Source organism: Neofelis nebulosa, chromosome 1 (assembly GCF_028018385.1).
Source record: "Neofelis nebulosa isolate mNeoNeb1 chromosome 1, mNeoNeb1.pri, whole genome shotgun sequence".
Taxonomy (NCBI): Eukaryota; Metazoa; Chordata; class Mammalia; order Carnivora; family Felidae; genus Neofelis; species Neofelis nebulosa.
Window position 1 is genome coordinate 216,638,494 of NC_080782.1, and position 13,555 is coordinate 216,652,048.

The 13,555-nt window shown below is 42.9% G+C and overlaps 1 protein-coding gene across 10 annotated transcripts in view; it reads right to left on the reverse strand.

The window, feature by feature from the left end:
• The window catches only part of ENOX1 (ecto-NOX disulfide-thiol exchanger 1), a 579,844-nt gene that overhangs the window by 127,576 nt on the left and 438,713 nt on the right, over nt 1-13,555 (reverse strand). For all 10 annotated transcript variants that reach the window (XM_058684407.1, XM_058684417.1, XM_058684361.1 and 7 more), the window contains one exon: nt 12,973-13,090. In XM_058684407.1, the coding sequence (XP_058540390.1) occupies nt 12,973-13,090 (118 nt within the window). The remainder of the gene's footprint in view (nt 1-12,972; nt 13,091-13,555) is intronic.

A 13,555-nucleotide genomic window follows, 5' to 3' on the forward strand; every position in this document is an offset into this window, starting at 1 on the left:
GAGCCTTTCTAATGATTTTGCCACCCAAAGGACCCCCTCATCAAATGAGTGTCAGGGTGAACTTGGCCTTCCTTAGGCCCAGAGAATAGGAAGGAAGGAAATGTGGAAGGAAGCCTTCCAAAACCGTATTTTCAGAACCCTTGATTTCCCCTCCCTTAAGATGGCTCCAGTTCACATTCTTAACGTTTATTTATTTTTGAGACAGAGAGAGACAGAGCATGGACAGGGGAGGGGCAGAGAGAGAGGGAGACACGGAATCGGAAACGGGCTCCAGGCTCTGAGCCGTCAGCACAGAGCCCGACGCGGGGCTCGAACTCACGGACCGTGAGATCATGACCTGAGCCGAAGTCGGACGCTTAACCGACTGAGCCACCCAGGCGCCCCTAGTTCACATTCTTCAACGGGACACATCTTCTCATTACTGCTTTCACCCCCAGAGCTTGAGTGCTACAAACGCCTGCTTCAACAAACCCCACATTCATCTTCCCCGAGTCCTTGGGCAGGGAAAAGTGCACGGATTTTAAAAACTGTCTAGATGGCTAAATTATAGCAATTTTTCTCTGGGAGAGAGTTGTTCAGATATTAAAACCTTCTATGTACTGAGTGTGATAATCTTTCTCACATTCCCACAAAAAAAAGAAAAAAAGAGCAGTTTTTGCTTTGCTCATTAAAATGATTTGTTTTTGGTTTTTGATGAGTGTAATTTCTCAGGTAGCAATGTTTCATTCTTACTAGCAACTCCTTAAAAACCCTCTGCAAGTGCGGAAGCCCCAGTTAAGCACTATTAATCAAATGCTAAATGCTTTTAAACAGCTCTACCCCCTTTTTTCTAATTGAGAAATAGAGCTGTTTGGGCAAGTTTATGGGGTGACCTTGATTGAATTAAAGAGGTCAGGGATGGAACAGACTTCAAACTCATATTCAATGATTTTAAAGAAATGACTTCCCTCCAATTAAGCAGGAATTAGCATGAAATATTTTGTTTCCGAAAGGTTAAAGGAATTCCTCTGAGAAACCAGCTCTCTTGTTGCCTGTTCTTTATTGAACATGAGAGAGAAGGCACCACGGATAGTTTCAGAGAAAGTGCTTTGTTAACATGGTGCTGATGAGCTGGCATCGATGATAACATTCCTTAGAGTCACAAATGCTGTATCGAAGGGGCAAAAAGTCCAATTTAAGTTTTAATTTCTGTTTCAAAAGCCCAAAGACCCAACAACTTCCAATGACTAAGAAAAATCAAGTTACATTTTCCATCTGCGTTAATTTCAACCTAGTTCTAGGGGCAAAGTTTCACATATTACTTTATTTCTTTGCTGTTCCTCATTTCAGTTCCATCCCTAACCTTGCCATAGTCTCCCACCTTTTAATGGTCTGAAGGGACAGGTTCTTCTCCCTGCTCTAAATAGTAACACACAGAGTTTGTGATACCGAGTTATGGAAGCAGGATTGTCCAGAGGAAGGAGAGGGGACCAGACACGTCGGTGGAGGTTTGGGGACTACAGGGCATTGTTTTTGAGGAGCGTTAGTCCTGAGAAGAACACTGGCCACGCTCTTTTACGTCCCTGCTCCTGCCAACTTCAGAGAGGCATGGAGACACGGATTACACACAGGAGGGTGGCAGAGGGGGTACTACAGAGGGCAAGAAGGGACTTGAAGGGCACACTCCCCTTCTGAGATTTGGGGCAAGTTAGTAAACCTCCATTAGAGCTCAGGATCCTCATCTGAAAAACATGGTCAGTACTGGGAGGATTAAACAGACAATAGTTGTGGGGTTTTTGTTGTTGTTGTTGTTTTTATTTTTTGGAGGGAGGGGTGGTCCCAAACTGAAGGAAAAAAAAGCCCTTCAACAGATTAGAAATTAGTTCTTCCTAGTTTTAATTTCCTATCCCTTCATTTCACAAACTCTTGTCTTTGTACCGTGCAACGCCACATGCTGGCCATTCAGAAAGGAAAAGATCTCAAACTAGTCTTTAAGGAACACACGGGGTGGAAGGCCCGCCCGTGTCATGTTTTTACTCTTCTTTGCTTGCAACAAAATACAGCCTTCTCCAGGGAGAAGATGGAGTTCCGATGCATAGATTTATATAACCTCTTTTCAGATCATCTCAGTCCCCACGGTTCCTTAGGTCAGGGTGTATCTGCTTGCATGGGCTATAACTCCTGAGGGTCCAGGGGGCCGTGAGCCAGTGCTATTCCAAGAAAGGAGAACTCTGATGATGTGCTGCTAGGATTCTTCACAGCACACAAGCAACGCTCTCAGATCAAAGACCGAGTCTTGATTAGTCTTACAAGACTTTGTGTGCTAATTTCTCTCCTTAATCTGGTACTTCGAGACAAGTGGTCTCATGGTCCCGTACACGGCATTAAGAATTCTGTGAATATTTGTTTTAATTTATCACCGCTTTGTAGTATGACATTGCTTGGCACATTGCATGGTAGCAAAGAGCTAAGGACAGAGAAATGGATAACTTTAGGGTGCTCGGGTCACATAAACTATCCTAGAAAAGCGTGGGATGGCCGGTGGAGACAATTCCTGAGAAATGGACTGGTAAATCACTAAAAGAAGAGTAACCTACCTCTACAAGATTTGCCAAATACGTGTTGTCACTGAAGTTGTGTCTGAACGCTTGTAATTACAAAAACCTGAAACTTGCAGAATTTATCTGACATTCCAACTAATTACTGTTAGGGGGGAAACAACAACAACAACAACAACAACAACACATTTTTCTCATTAAATTAAAACATGGGTTGGGCAGGGAGAGGGCATAATACTTGTAAGATCTCTCCTGGGTCAAAACTTCCCTGAGACTGTGCATCTCAATAGGATTGGTATTATCGTAGATGCTGTCCCTCTGATCTTTAAGACTTATTGAGAGGTACATCTCATAAAAAAAAAAAAAAAAAAAAAAAAAGCCCCAGGAACAATGAAACAGGGACAGCACTACAATAAGTCCTGAAATGAGATGGTCAACAAACTGGTGATCTTCTCATATGCTCTCCCAGACCCTAGGGATGCAAAGGATATATGGGATGAGATGGGGAATAAAAGGGCTAATATTGTGGTTCAGATCATTCCAGACCGACCATCAAGTCTGTGCCTGTGTTTTGAGAAGTACCTTGATTTTTCTCTTTACTTTTCTGGAGAGCTGGGGAGTGGAAAACACGAGTTGTGACAGGGTGTAGGGTTTGCCAAAGGAAATGCGTGATGGCACGGCTCTTTCCCCGTGCACTTCACCTCTTCAAAGCATTTCTTCTTCTTGCCTAAAGCCATAGAACAGATTGCTTTTGAGGAAATAAATATCATTCAACTAGAAAAGAGACTGTGCCAATTTCCTGAGTATTTTTAAAAACTGGCATTTCTGTTGGAATGGGCCTAAAAACAGTTTGCTGGATGCTCTGCCGATGTTGAAGTCAACCTCTTTCTAGTCAAAAATACAGAAAATAATGGGGAGACTAAACACGAGCCCCTGTCAGCTTTGTCTGGATTAACATTTTAAGGTAATACACTCTCCAGTCTACCTTTGCCTCCAAATGGCATCATGGCGCCATACACGTCACAGGCTTTCAAAATCCTTGGTTGATTTTATTTGGTTACAGCCTCATATGAAGCCACTTAAAGCATTTGGGGGAGATTCTGGAGCTTTACTCCCATCAAATTTAGTGGTGCCTTGTGAAGGTCATTAGCCAGGAAAGAAGGAAAGTAGCACTGAGCTCTAGACTGTCCACTTGCTATCTTGGGGAACTAACATAACTTCTCAACATGTGACTGCATCTTCCTGTCTGTGAAAACAGAAAGTGGTTGTGCAAGATGATTTCTAAGGGTCTCTTCCACATCTGAAGAGACTCATCATTGCCATTCCTGGCGGGTAAGAATTCAACAGCAGAATTCAAAAGCAGAATTCAACAGAATTCAACAGCACATGTCTGCCCGGTTTAGAACTTGAATTATTTCTTGACTTTTAATCTAAGAGCTATACAAATATGATCAGTCCTTGAAACAGGAAATTGTAAGACAATGGGGTCTGGAAATTAAATGTGGAAATTCCCTAATGTAAAGCAAAAGGAGGCAACTCAATAAGTTTCCATTATCTGACACTGGTTACTACTTTTAATTTTCTTGTTTGACTGGAAATGGCTAGGTATTCCCCAATCAATGTGAATTTTATCACACGTTCTCCGAGGTAATTTAAAAATTAATACTTACTACTTATTAGTTTAATTATTAAAATAATACATGTATATACTGTGGAAATTTCTGAGATGCAAAAGAGAAGAAAACAAAAATTACCTATAATCACACCGCCCAGAAATAATCGCTGAATATTTTGACCCATATCCTTACATATTTTCCCTAACATACAAGTTATGAATGTAACACATATACAAACCACATGATCCGTACATTGATTTGTAACTGATTTTATCACTTAGCAATACACTGAGAATCTCTCATGCCATTATATAGGCTTCCAGAATATGATCTTTCTCAAGGCTGTTTATGGATATATAATTAATTAACCAATATCCCAGTGTTAGATATTTACATGTTTCTAAAGTGATTTGATAACTGAAAATTTAGGTAACTGCATTGTCAATGGCCCATTTGCCTGAAGTGGAAAGCAAGGGCCTCTGGGACACAGCGAGCGGCTCTGGAAGTCATGGTGGGCTCATTAAGAACCTGCAACACCCGAAGCACTATGATGAATACACTCTGTCTTGCAACTTCTGCTCTAGAAATGATTCTTCCTACTTCTCTGCTACTGACGGGGAGTCTAAAATAAAGTTCCCTTTCCCTAGCCTCTTCCCAGAAGGCTTCACACACTGTGTTCTGAAAACTGGGGGGAAGAGTGGCTGAGCCCTTAGTCCCTCTCTGGTGTCAAGGACATTCACCCAAATAAAAGAGTTTCTAAGCCACTTGGACATGGGAGAGCTTACTATAATAATAATTTCCAAACTTGCTATAAACTTCAAAGCCCAGGGATTCTAACTGTAAGCATCATATCACGCAGGGGGAGTTTCCAAGACAGGAAGAAAGTAATTACTTCTTTCAATTACTTTTTTCGGTAGCTATGTGGCACTCCGCTGTGCACGGATACCCGGAATTCTATAGGACTCTGTCTTGTCCTCACTTATCGCATTTATACAGTAGTCTTAGTATCGTCAGGTCTCTGATTAGTGAAGCTTATGGGCGACAGTGTTAGCAGTCAAGGTACAATAACCGTGTCACCAACTGTGTTTTGATGAACAAAGCAGAATGAACACACGGAAGAATTAGGACAATGTGTTCATAAACAGTACATCAGTGCTAAGAAGTTGGTAATAGCATCTGTTTTAATATAGTCTGGTATTGATTCTTTTGGCCAATGTCCCACCTTAACAGTGTTATAGTCACATTTTAAGATTTTAGATGGAGAGGTACAGAAGAAAATCAATAGATACTATCTTTCCACTACCAACCAGCCACATATCTATAGCCTTTCTGCCATACTCACATTTAAGAGATCTAAAAGATGCTTTGGGGACGGCTGGTCCAGTTATCAGGCTTCTAATAACCTCAGGAATCCACTCTGACTACCTCAAAGATTATCGCTTCGACTCCCAGCGATTCACGAAAAAAGAGCCTATGATCCAGAAGAGATATGTGCTCATTCTCTGTTTTCTCTTTCATTAACATATAAAAAGGAAGCTTAAAAAAACACTCACTTGTTACACAAGAACTGTCTGAAAACAAAATCATACAGAATTATTGTTTCTGAACCCTAAAAACATATAGCAAAGTGCTTATGTAGTTAAGCTGTGGAGAAGAAAAAAGATTAGAAGCGAAACTATCGTTTGTAGTATTAAAACTAACAGTTTTCTTCTTTCCTTATTCTTAATCATTAGATTTTCCAAAATGACCAAGCATTATCTTTATATGAAAAGCACCTTTTCTTTTTATTTTATTTTATTTTTTTAAAATTTTTTTTCAACGTTTTTTATTTATTTTTGGGACAGAGAGAGACAGAGCATGAACGGGGGAGGGGCAGAGAGAGAGGGAGACACAGAATCGGAAACAGGCTCCAGGCTCCGAGCCATCGGCCCAGAGCCTGACGCGGGGCTCGAACTCACGGACCGCGAGATCGTGACCTGGCTGAAGTCGGACGCCCAACCGACTGCGCCACCCAGGCGCCCCCACCTTTTCTTTTTAAAACGTTACATGCTGCTGGAGGGCAATGAGCTGATCTACTGAAAGTATTTTCTATCTACTAAAAGTATTTCTAGTATTCACCAACTAGAATCACTCGATTCTAACTGACACTTGACAAAAGTCAGTGTCGAAGAGGATAATCCTTATTTCATAATCAGAAACTCCCACTTATTATTTATAAGCGAAAAGGAACAATTAGGAATAAACACTACTAAGGAATTCTTCCTTATGTTTAGGAAAGAAAAACAAAACTTACAAACTTACCCAGATCCTGTCATCTAAAATCCCTCAAAAATATTCTGATTTTTTCCAGAAGTTGTGCAAACCACACTTAAATCCCAACAACACTGTGTTAATTTTGCTCAAATGCAAGCTGAAAACATATTTTAACATCCTGTCAGAATGAGATACTAAGAGTGTCGATAAAATGACACTAAAATAAATGTAAATTTAGACTGTGGTTACAAGTGGCTGCCTGAGTCTGGGAAGATGTCAGGTTGCTATAGTATTTTCCATAGCAACTTTGAGTCTTATTACATAAATATTCCCTCAGTGTCCTTACAGCCTACTAAGAAAACTGGATTAAATCTACTCTCCGATGTAATGATCCTGCCTCAAACTTTATCAGAATGAAATGCCCAGAAAACATAATAAACCGTAATCTAGATCAAGGCGCTTTGGCAGGTGTGAGGCGTCAGGGGACCACGGGATGTGCGTGAGTAGCTGTGCTGTGACCTCATCCCGTGCACGGGCCACTTGTCTACGCTCTTCTCAGGTCAAGGTCTCTGCAGTTCTCCCTTTCTGAGGATGGGCTGTTAACTTCCTCCCTTTTCTCCTCTGATGTCACCAAGCTCCTGGGGCCTCCCGTCACTAGGCAAGAAGCTAGGGTTTCACAGAGCCTCAGCCTGTTCTGCAAAAGCAGCTGGGACCCTGTGCTGGGCTGTCACAGCAGGAAACCGGCTCCAAGCCAGTGTTGACCAGGAATACAAACTGTTTGAGATCCTCAGCGAGGGCTCAACTGGGTTTTGTGGGGGTGCAGCACAGTTGCAGGGTTAGAGTATCTGATAAAATCTGCGGTCTCCTAGACACAACGCAATTTCAGCAGAACCAATCAATTTTTACACTAAATGCACGATTATGGAGAATGTGTGCATGTGTGAGAGAGATGTCAGGAATATGGCATTATCAGGTACTACACAAAAATAAGATTAATAAGGGGCTAAGCTTAAAAAGAGCTGAGGCTCCAAATGTTACTTTGTAGGACAGATAAACACAGTCTGGTTGGACCGGAGTGCTTCCATGACAAAGGAATCCTATGCTAGAGGGTCAATTTAATAGCATCCGTCTCTTGCATTTAAAAGGTAAGGCAATTTACAAAAATAATTATTTCTACGCTTTTTAAAACCATGTCCTTTATGAAAGGGAAGCTGTAAGCGTACACGAGATGAGGGAACTGAAAATTCTACCTGAAATAAGCATTGGCTTGACTTCCTTTGGTAAGATTAGCAAGATTTGAAAAAGGACGGGGTGGGAGGGTAGCAAAAGCCTTGGCTCCTTGAGAATGAAGCTCTATTTCCAGAGTTCAGAAATGAAACAGCCTGCTCAGCCCACATCAGAAGGTGCATTTCATCATCTTTCAGCCATATTAGTTTTAATTAATCACATTTCTTTGTTTGGCACTTGGATTCCCAGAAGACATTCTTCTGTGGATGAAAACAAGACGCTCGTCTTCAATTCAGTGGTCGCGGATGGACACACACCGCCGCTGTTTCTCCTTCGGGTTGTCATCACATGTGAACACAAAAGTCTGCGAACACATTGTCCTTCCTTGCTTCCTCTCACCACTGGTGCACCTGCCCTGGGGGTCTGCTCGTGCAGGGATCTCGGCGTGGCTGTGGCCTCACTGGGTCAGTTCACTTTTCACTTCTGAGTGCTCTCGTCCCTCTGCGGAGTTCTGAGCAACTCCTGAGTGAGCCTGCTTAGATCACATGCAGTGTTTCCTAAAACCTTCTACTAGCTGCCAGTGACGTGGCCCCTTTCGGCTGGCCCCCTGCAGGATCCTTCTCTGGCATCCTTCCTTCTGTGCCCAGGCTGGTGCTGGGGGTGGGGGGGGTGGGTAGCACTAATCCTCTTCTCAGGTTTGTGACAAACTGTAATCTGCTGGGCATCCTAAATGTCTTTCAAAAGCACTCTCGTGTAGGAATTAATCAGGAAAAACACGAAGGCAGTCCTGGTGTTCAAAGAGATCAAGGGAATAGCCAGAGAGAGCGCCTTCTTGTTGTTAATTTCTTTAACCTCAAGCTGCCAGCTACATATGAAACTATTCAGACACACTGAATACTGCTAGGTCCAACTGAATTTGATTGTGAGTCTCTAATTTGATTCAATTAGCTGAAAGATTTTCGGAATCCTTGCTGGATGTGTTATTGAAATTAAAAGAATAAATCTGTACCTACATGTGGAAAGTTTCCATGGCAAATCGACAACTAGAAAACACCTTTCATAATTAAAAGAGTATTTGCTCCTATGAAGAGCTCAGAGATTAAATGAGGTGTAATTACAATCCAAGAACATTTGTTTGCGCGTTATGAAATGTTTTAAGGGTTGTCTATTAAGGAAGGACATTTTAGTTTTATCCTCCTGAAATTTGTCTTCAATGTACAGTCTACACTCATCAGATACTGGATGAGGTGCAAACACTGGATAGAGGTATTTATTTTGGTTTACATCAAATTTACGGCAATGGCTTTCGAACATATTTGGCATTAGGCTTTTAGGCATTTAGCCACTGTACTTTTTAACTTAAAATGTATATTTCTTCTCTTCAAAAAGCACCTCACACTCTTGAGGGCAGGGTAAACTGTGCCTAGCCCTCTCCATACTGCCCCCCCCCCCACCAGGTCCACAGTGTCTGGAGAAGAAGAAGGGCTTGACAAATATTTGTTGATAAATAGAATGATGCTGAGTGTCCACTCTCCGGGCCACAGCCTATTCAGCACGTGGCACTGGATTTTGAACGCATAAAAGTTGTGAACATTTTGAGAAATGAATCATCCTCGTTTGAACAAGCTTCTTAAGGCTTTCCGTTTAGAGCAAATGTTCTCAGGGTTACCACGTTCCCATCAACTTCTGGGACAAAGGCATGAAAAACAAAGACCAGAAGAAGAAGGGGCATGTGCAATTGAAGTCAACACAATTCACTTACTTGGTGAAAGGCCCAGAGCCGGGTGCCCTAGGTGACGACGACAAGCGGAGGTCAGTTACTGAGCACTTACTATGCGCTCAGCGCTGTTGGTGCGGTCGGGAGGGCTTTCCATGCACCGACTCCACAGTACTATGGCTAACTGAGTTCTGCCACACGAGGCCTTACACTCTGGACAGATTTCCTCTTTTTTTCCCTTTGTTCCCTGTGCACTCCTGCCCCACCCCTACTGCCAACCTGGAGGAAGGAGGAGGAAGCAGCAGCAATAGATATGGCTTTTAAAGTGGGGCTTCATTCCAGTAAAAGGCAGACAATGCAGCAGTAAATTTGAATTTTTATCAGAAATCATCTTCACAGGCTTTGGAGCCAGATGCCAATCTTCTTGAGTGAATGCTTCAATAAATCTGTCTTGATTTTCAAATTTATTAACAAAACTCATTTTCATTTTTATCAGCATCTTAGTTTTGCTCCAGCAGCTCTGTTTCCCCTTTAGGAGGTAACTGATAAGGAGGAACAGTGAACTGCCTGCCCAGCATTATATGGCAGTTATGGCAGGACTGGGGAACCCTAGCCAACGACACGTTGTAAGTTGTTACAGGTGGTAAAAAGCAAAAGTACAATGAAATATTCTGCACAACCAGAAGAGCAGAGATATGCCAAAAACACTGATTTAAAAAAAAATTAAACCCAAGATATAAGCCCAAACATAATAAATTGTATCCTTTCTAGAAACCAAGGAAAGTCAATTCTCTCTGTCTCCCCTTCAGAAATAAAATCTGTGCAGCTTGGCGTGGGCTCTAGGAGGAGGTGAGGAGCAGAGAGGTCCTGGTGCATCGGCCTCACGCAACTTGGCAGGTGAGCCTCTCCACAGTCCTCTTGGACAGGAGGAGGCTCCACGAAGGATGCCCTCCTCTGGAATTTCCAAGAAGTCTTGGGTCACCCACTGCCCAGGAGGTTGGAGGCAGAAGCTCCCTGTTTCGGCAGAAAGCAAAAGGGCAAGGGATTCTTTAAAGAATAGAAAGATTTCTGCTAGGTCAGCCCTTAGCAACTTCCATCAGTGAATTGAGCCTTTTGAGATGCCTGCTCCTGGGTGACTGACAGATGCAAATTTGCACCTGCAATGAATGCAGAGTCTCGGATGACACCACTAAAAGGTGTGTTTTCCTGAGGCTGCTGGGCCTGGATCCCTCCCCTCCCAGCAGCAGTTTGCAGGGATCCTGTCTGAAGCTTGGTCAAAAGACCAGATGGGAATTCTTGCCGTCAGGCTGTGTCCCTGAATATGCTGGGCTGAAAGGAAAACAGCTGCTAGCCTTTTGGCAGGATCTGCAGGGCCCAGAGGAATAAAAAAGGTTAGTTGCTTTCCTTTTCCTCTAATCAGTCCTGCGCTTTCCCCATAAACCACACGCCGAGTCCTCTGGTCCATCTCATTCTGAAAAGCACGAAAAAGACTTTGAACTCCTGGGGACCTGGCATCTGAACTCCAGTTTTTCCATCTCTCCCACCAGCACTCGTATAGATCATGCTCTGTGTTGTGTGCATTCATTGCGCTGGCCAAGGAAAATCCCGGAGAACTGAAAGTTCAGGTCCTGCTTCAGGCTCTTATTAGATGCCTGGGGGAAAAAACCAACAGAGATCTAGCTAGAAGGCTCTTCAGGGAAGCTGCCAGAGAGACTCGCGCATCTCAGCCTAGGGAAGGGAGCTTTGAATTCTTCTGCAGTGGAACTGTGGGTCTATGCTTGCTGTCACAGTCTAGAAGACCTCCCACTGGAGCCTACTGCCTGAGTCATTATTATTCTTGTCCTATTCTGAGCAAACTATGAAATTATACACATTCCTCATTTGGGAAGTTGACGACTTGTTTAAAAAGAAATGTCACCCCAAAATTAAAAAAAAAAAAGCCACGGGTTCAAATAAGAATTTCTGATTGATATCTTTTCTTCTACACCTACCGTATAAGAATGTTAAGGATCCAAGTTTCATGTAAACTTGCCCCTCATCTAGAAACTTCAAAAATGATGAAGGCTTTATTGAGAAAAGAAAATTATTTATTTATTTATCAGCAGAGCTCATTAAATGTAAGAAATTCACACTAAAACTTGCTCTTTGCTTTTGATATACGCAGGCTTGCGGGACAGAAATTGCCGTCCTCAAATAAATAAGTCCACGCCCAATAATCGGTCCTGAGAAATCTCATTTCCACTTAATAAGAGACATACACTGACACATAAATGCTAGGTTCAATTTTCAGACAAAAGATACATGGCTTCAAAAACTAGTGGCACGGTGCCTTCTTTTCTGCTAAGCTTCTGAAAGATTTAAATGAGTGGCATTTGAGGATGAAAGGGAAATTTTCTAAGGCAGTGGTCCTGAAAGTTTAGCGCGCCTCAGAATTCCCTGGAGAATTTAAATCGCAGATTTCTGGATCTCACATCCCCACCCCTGCCTCCTAGAGTTCCTGATTCCTTGGGGATGGCGCAGGGTCCAAGAATTTACATTTCTAACAAATTTCTCGGAGGTGCCTGATGGTGCTGGACGGGGGACCACACTTGAAAGAACCACTGCGCTAGGGAAATTGAACTCCCTCCTACGTACGCCTAAAAGAAAAGGATTTTCTTGTGATCATCATTCATGGCCCTGGCACTCGCTGAACCCCGGAGAAAGGGAGCACTCTGACCACTTTGCAATCTTGATGACCTGAGTATTGGAGTTTTGGTTTTGGCTTCTACGGACACACTAGCAAAGATCCTCTGTTCCTGGCCACTTGATTCTGTTAAACAGCCTGAGGTGGGTGAGTATTTTATTCACTGGTACGTCGAAGGAGACAGGTCAAATCCATGCTATTCCTCTGATTTTCTTTTTTGGAAATGGTGGCAGTTGTGGTCCTTCCCAGGCCCTTGAGACAACACGCTTCCCCTCAGACGAGCAAGCAATCTCCCATATCTGGGTGTCTCCCATATCTGATTGAGCATCTTTCTTGCCTGTAATGCCAAGAGATTTGCATCTAATTCGGGGAGAGAGTTTTCAATCAGCATCTGAGTGTAGGCGGAGTGCGAAAAGCAAGGTTCTCTCTAAGCTTCTCTCCTTTTTCCAACTCAGGAGTGATGCCCCTTTCTTGGTACCAAATGAGGCCACCTCTTTGATTACAGGTTAGGGAACGTTTATTGGAAAAATGTCTAATTCTCCAGCACATTGGCTCAGAGGCTAGAAAGCTCTTTTAGCATTAAACAATTCCCATGTAAGAAGCACACAGACTGAGACCAAATTTTATCTGTATCTCAGCATCAGCGGTGGCTGCCACACTCTGGAAAAGGATTTTTATGGGAATAGGCAAATATCCCTGAAGAAAGTGCGACAGCCCCAGATATATGGACACAGAAACAAGTGGACCAATTTAAATTACCGTGTTCCTAAGAAGGAGTTTAAAGTTCTATTAATAAAAGGCAGAGTCACTCAAAGATGAAAGTTTAGTATAACTCAAATAAAAGTGAGTTATGCGGCCATTTCCTAGTACATACGCCCCATGTGAGATCTGGAAGATCATTATGATGCCTCACAGGTGTGTGGCAGTCACCAGCCTTACCTGATTCATCGACTCTCATTTTTTTAGTCGGGCTGTCACAATTCTCATCATCTGACATTTCCATTTCTTCTTCGCGGCGGATACCCATAAGCTGCTCGCTTTGAGCGTTCCGGAGCTCCTGAAAGTACAATATACGAGGATGTTAGGGTCACGCACACATGTCAACTTACCTTCTCTCAATGGTCTTTTGGTGTACTAGGATGCACATACGAACGCTTGGAATCTGAAGTTCTTACACCTCCCAACCACTGCCCTGCGTCATCTAGAACAAAGATCTGAGCGTATGGGGAGCGGAAAGATCCAGGGATAAAGACAAGTCAAGGGGCCTTCAGCAAATTATTTAATCTCTTGAGTCTCAATTTCCTCATCTGCCAAAAAAGGGGATGATAACATCACCTAGGAGGATTCCACAGAAATGCCTATCGTCAGGACTGGCACAGCGGTGGCTCAGAGCTAACGATAAGATACATGCACGACGGCATTTATAAAAGGCCTGGTCGACCACTGACACACCGTGTCAATTCACGAATGTTTCCTCATCTCTCTTAACCTTGATTTACTTATTGGAATTCTGTTGATGATA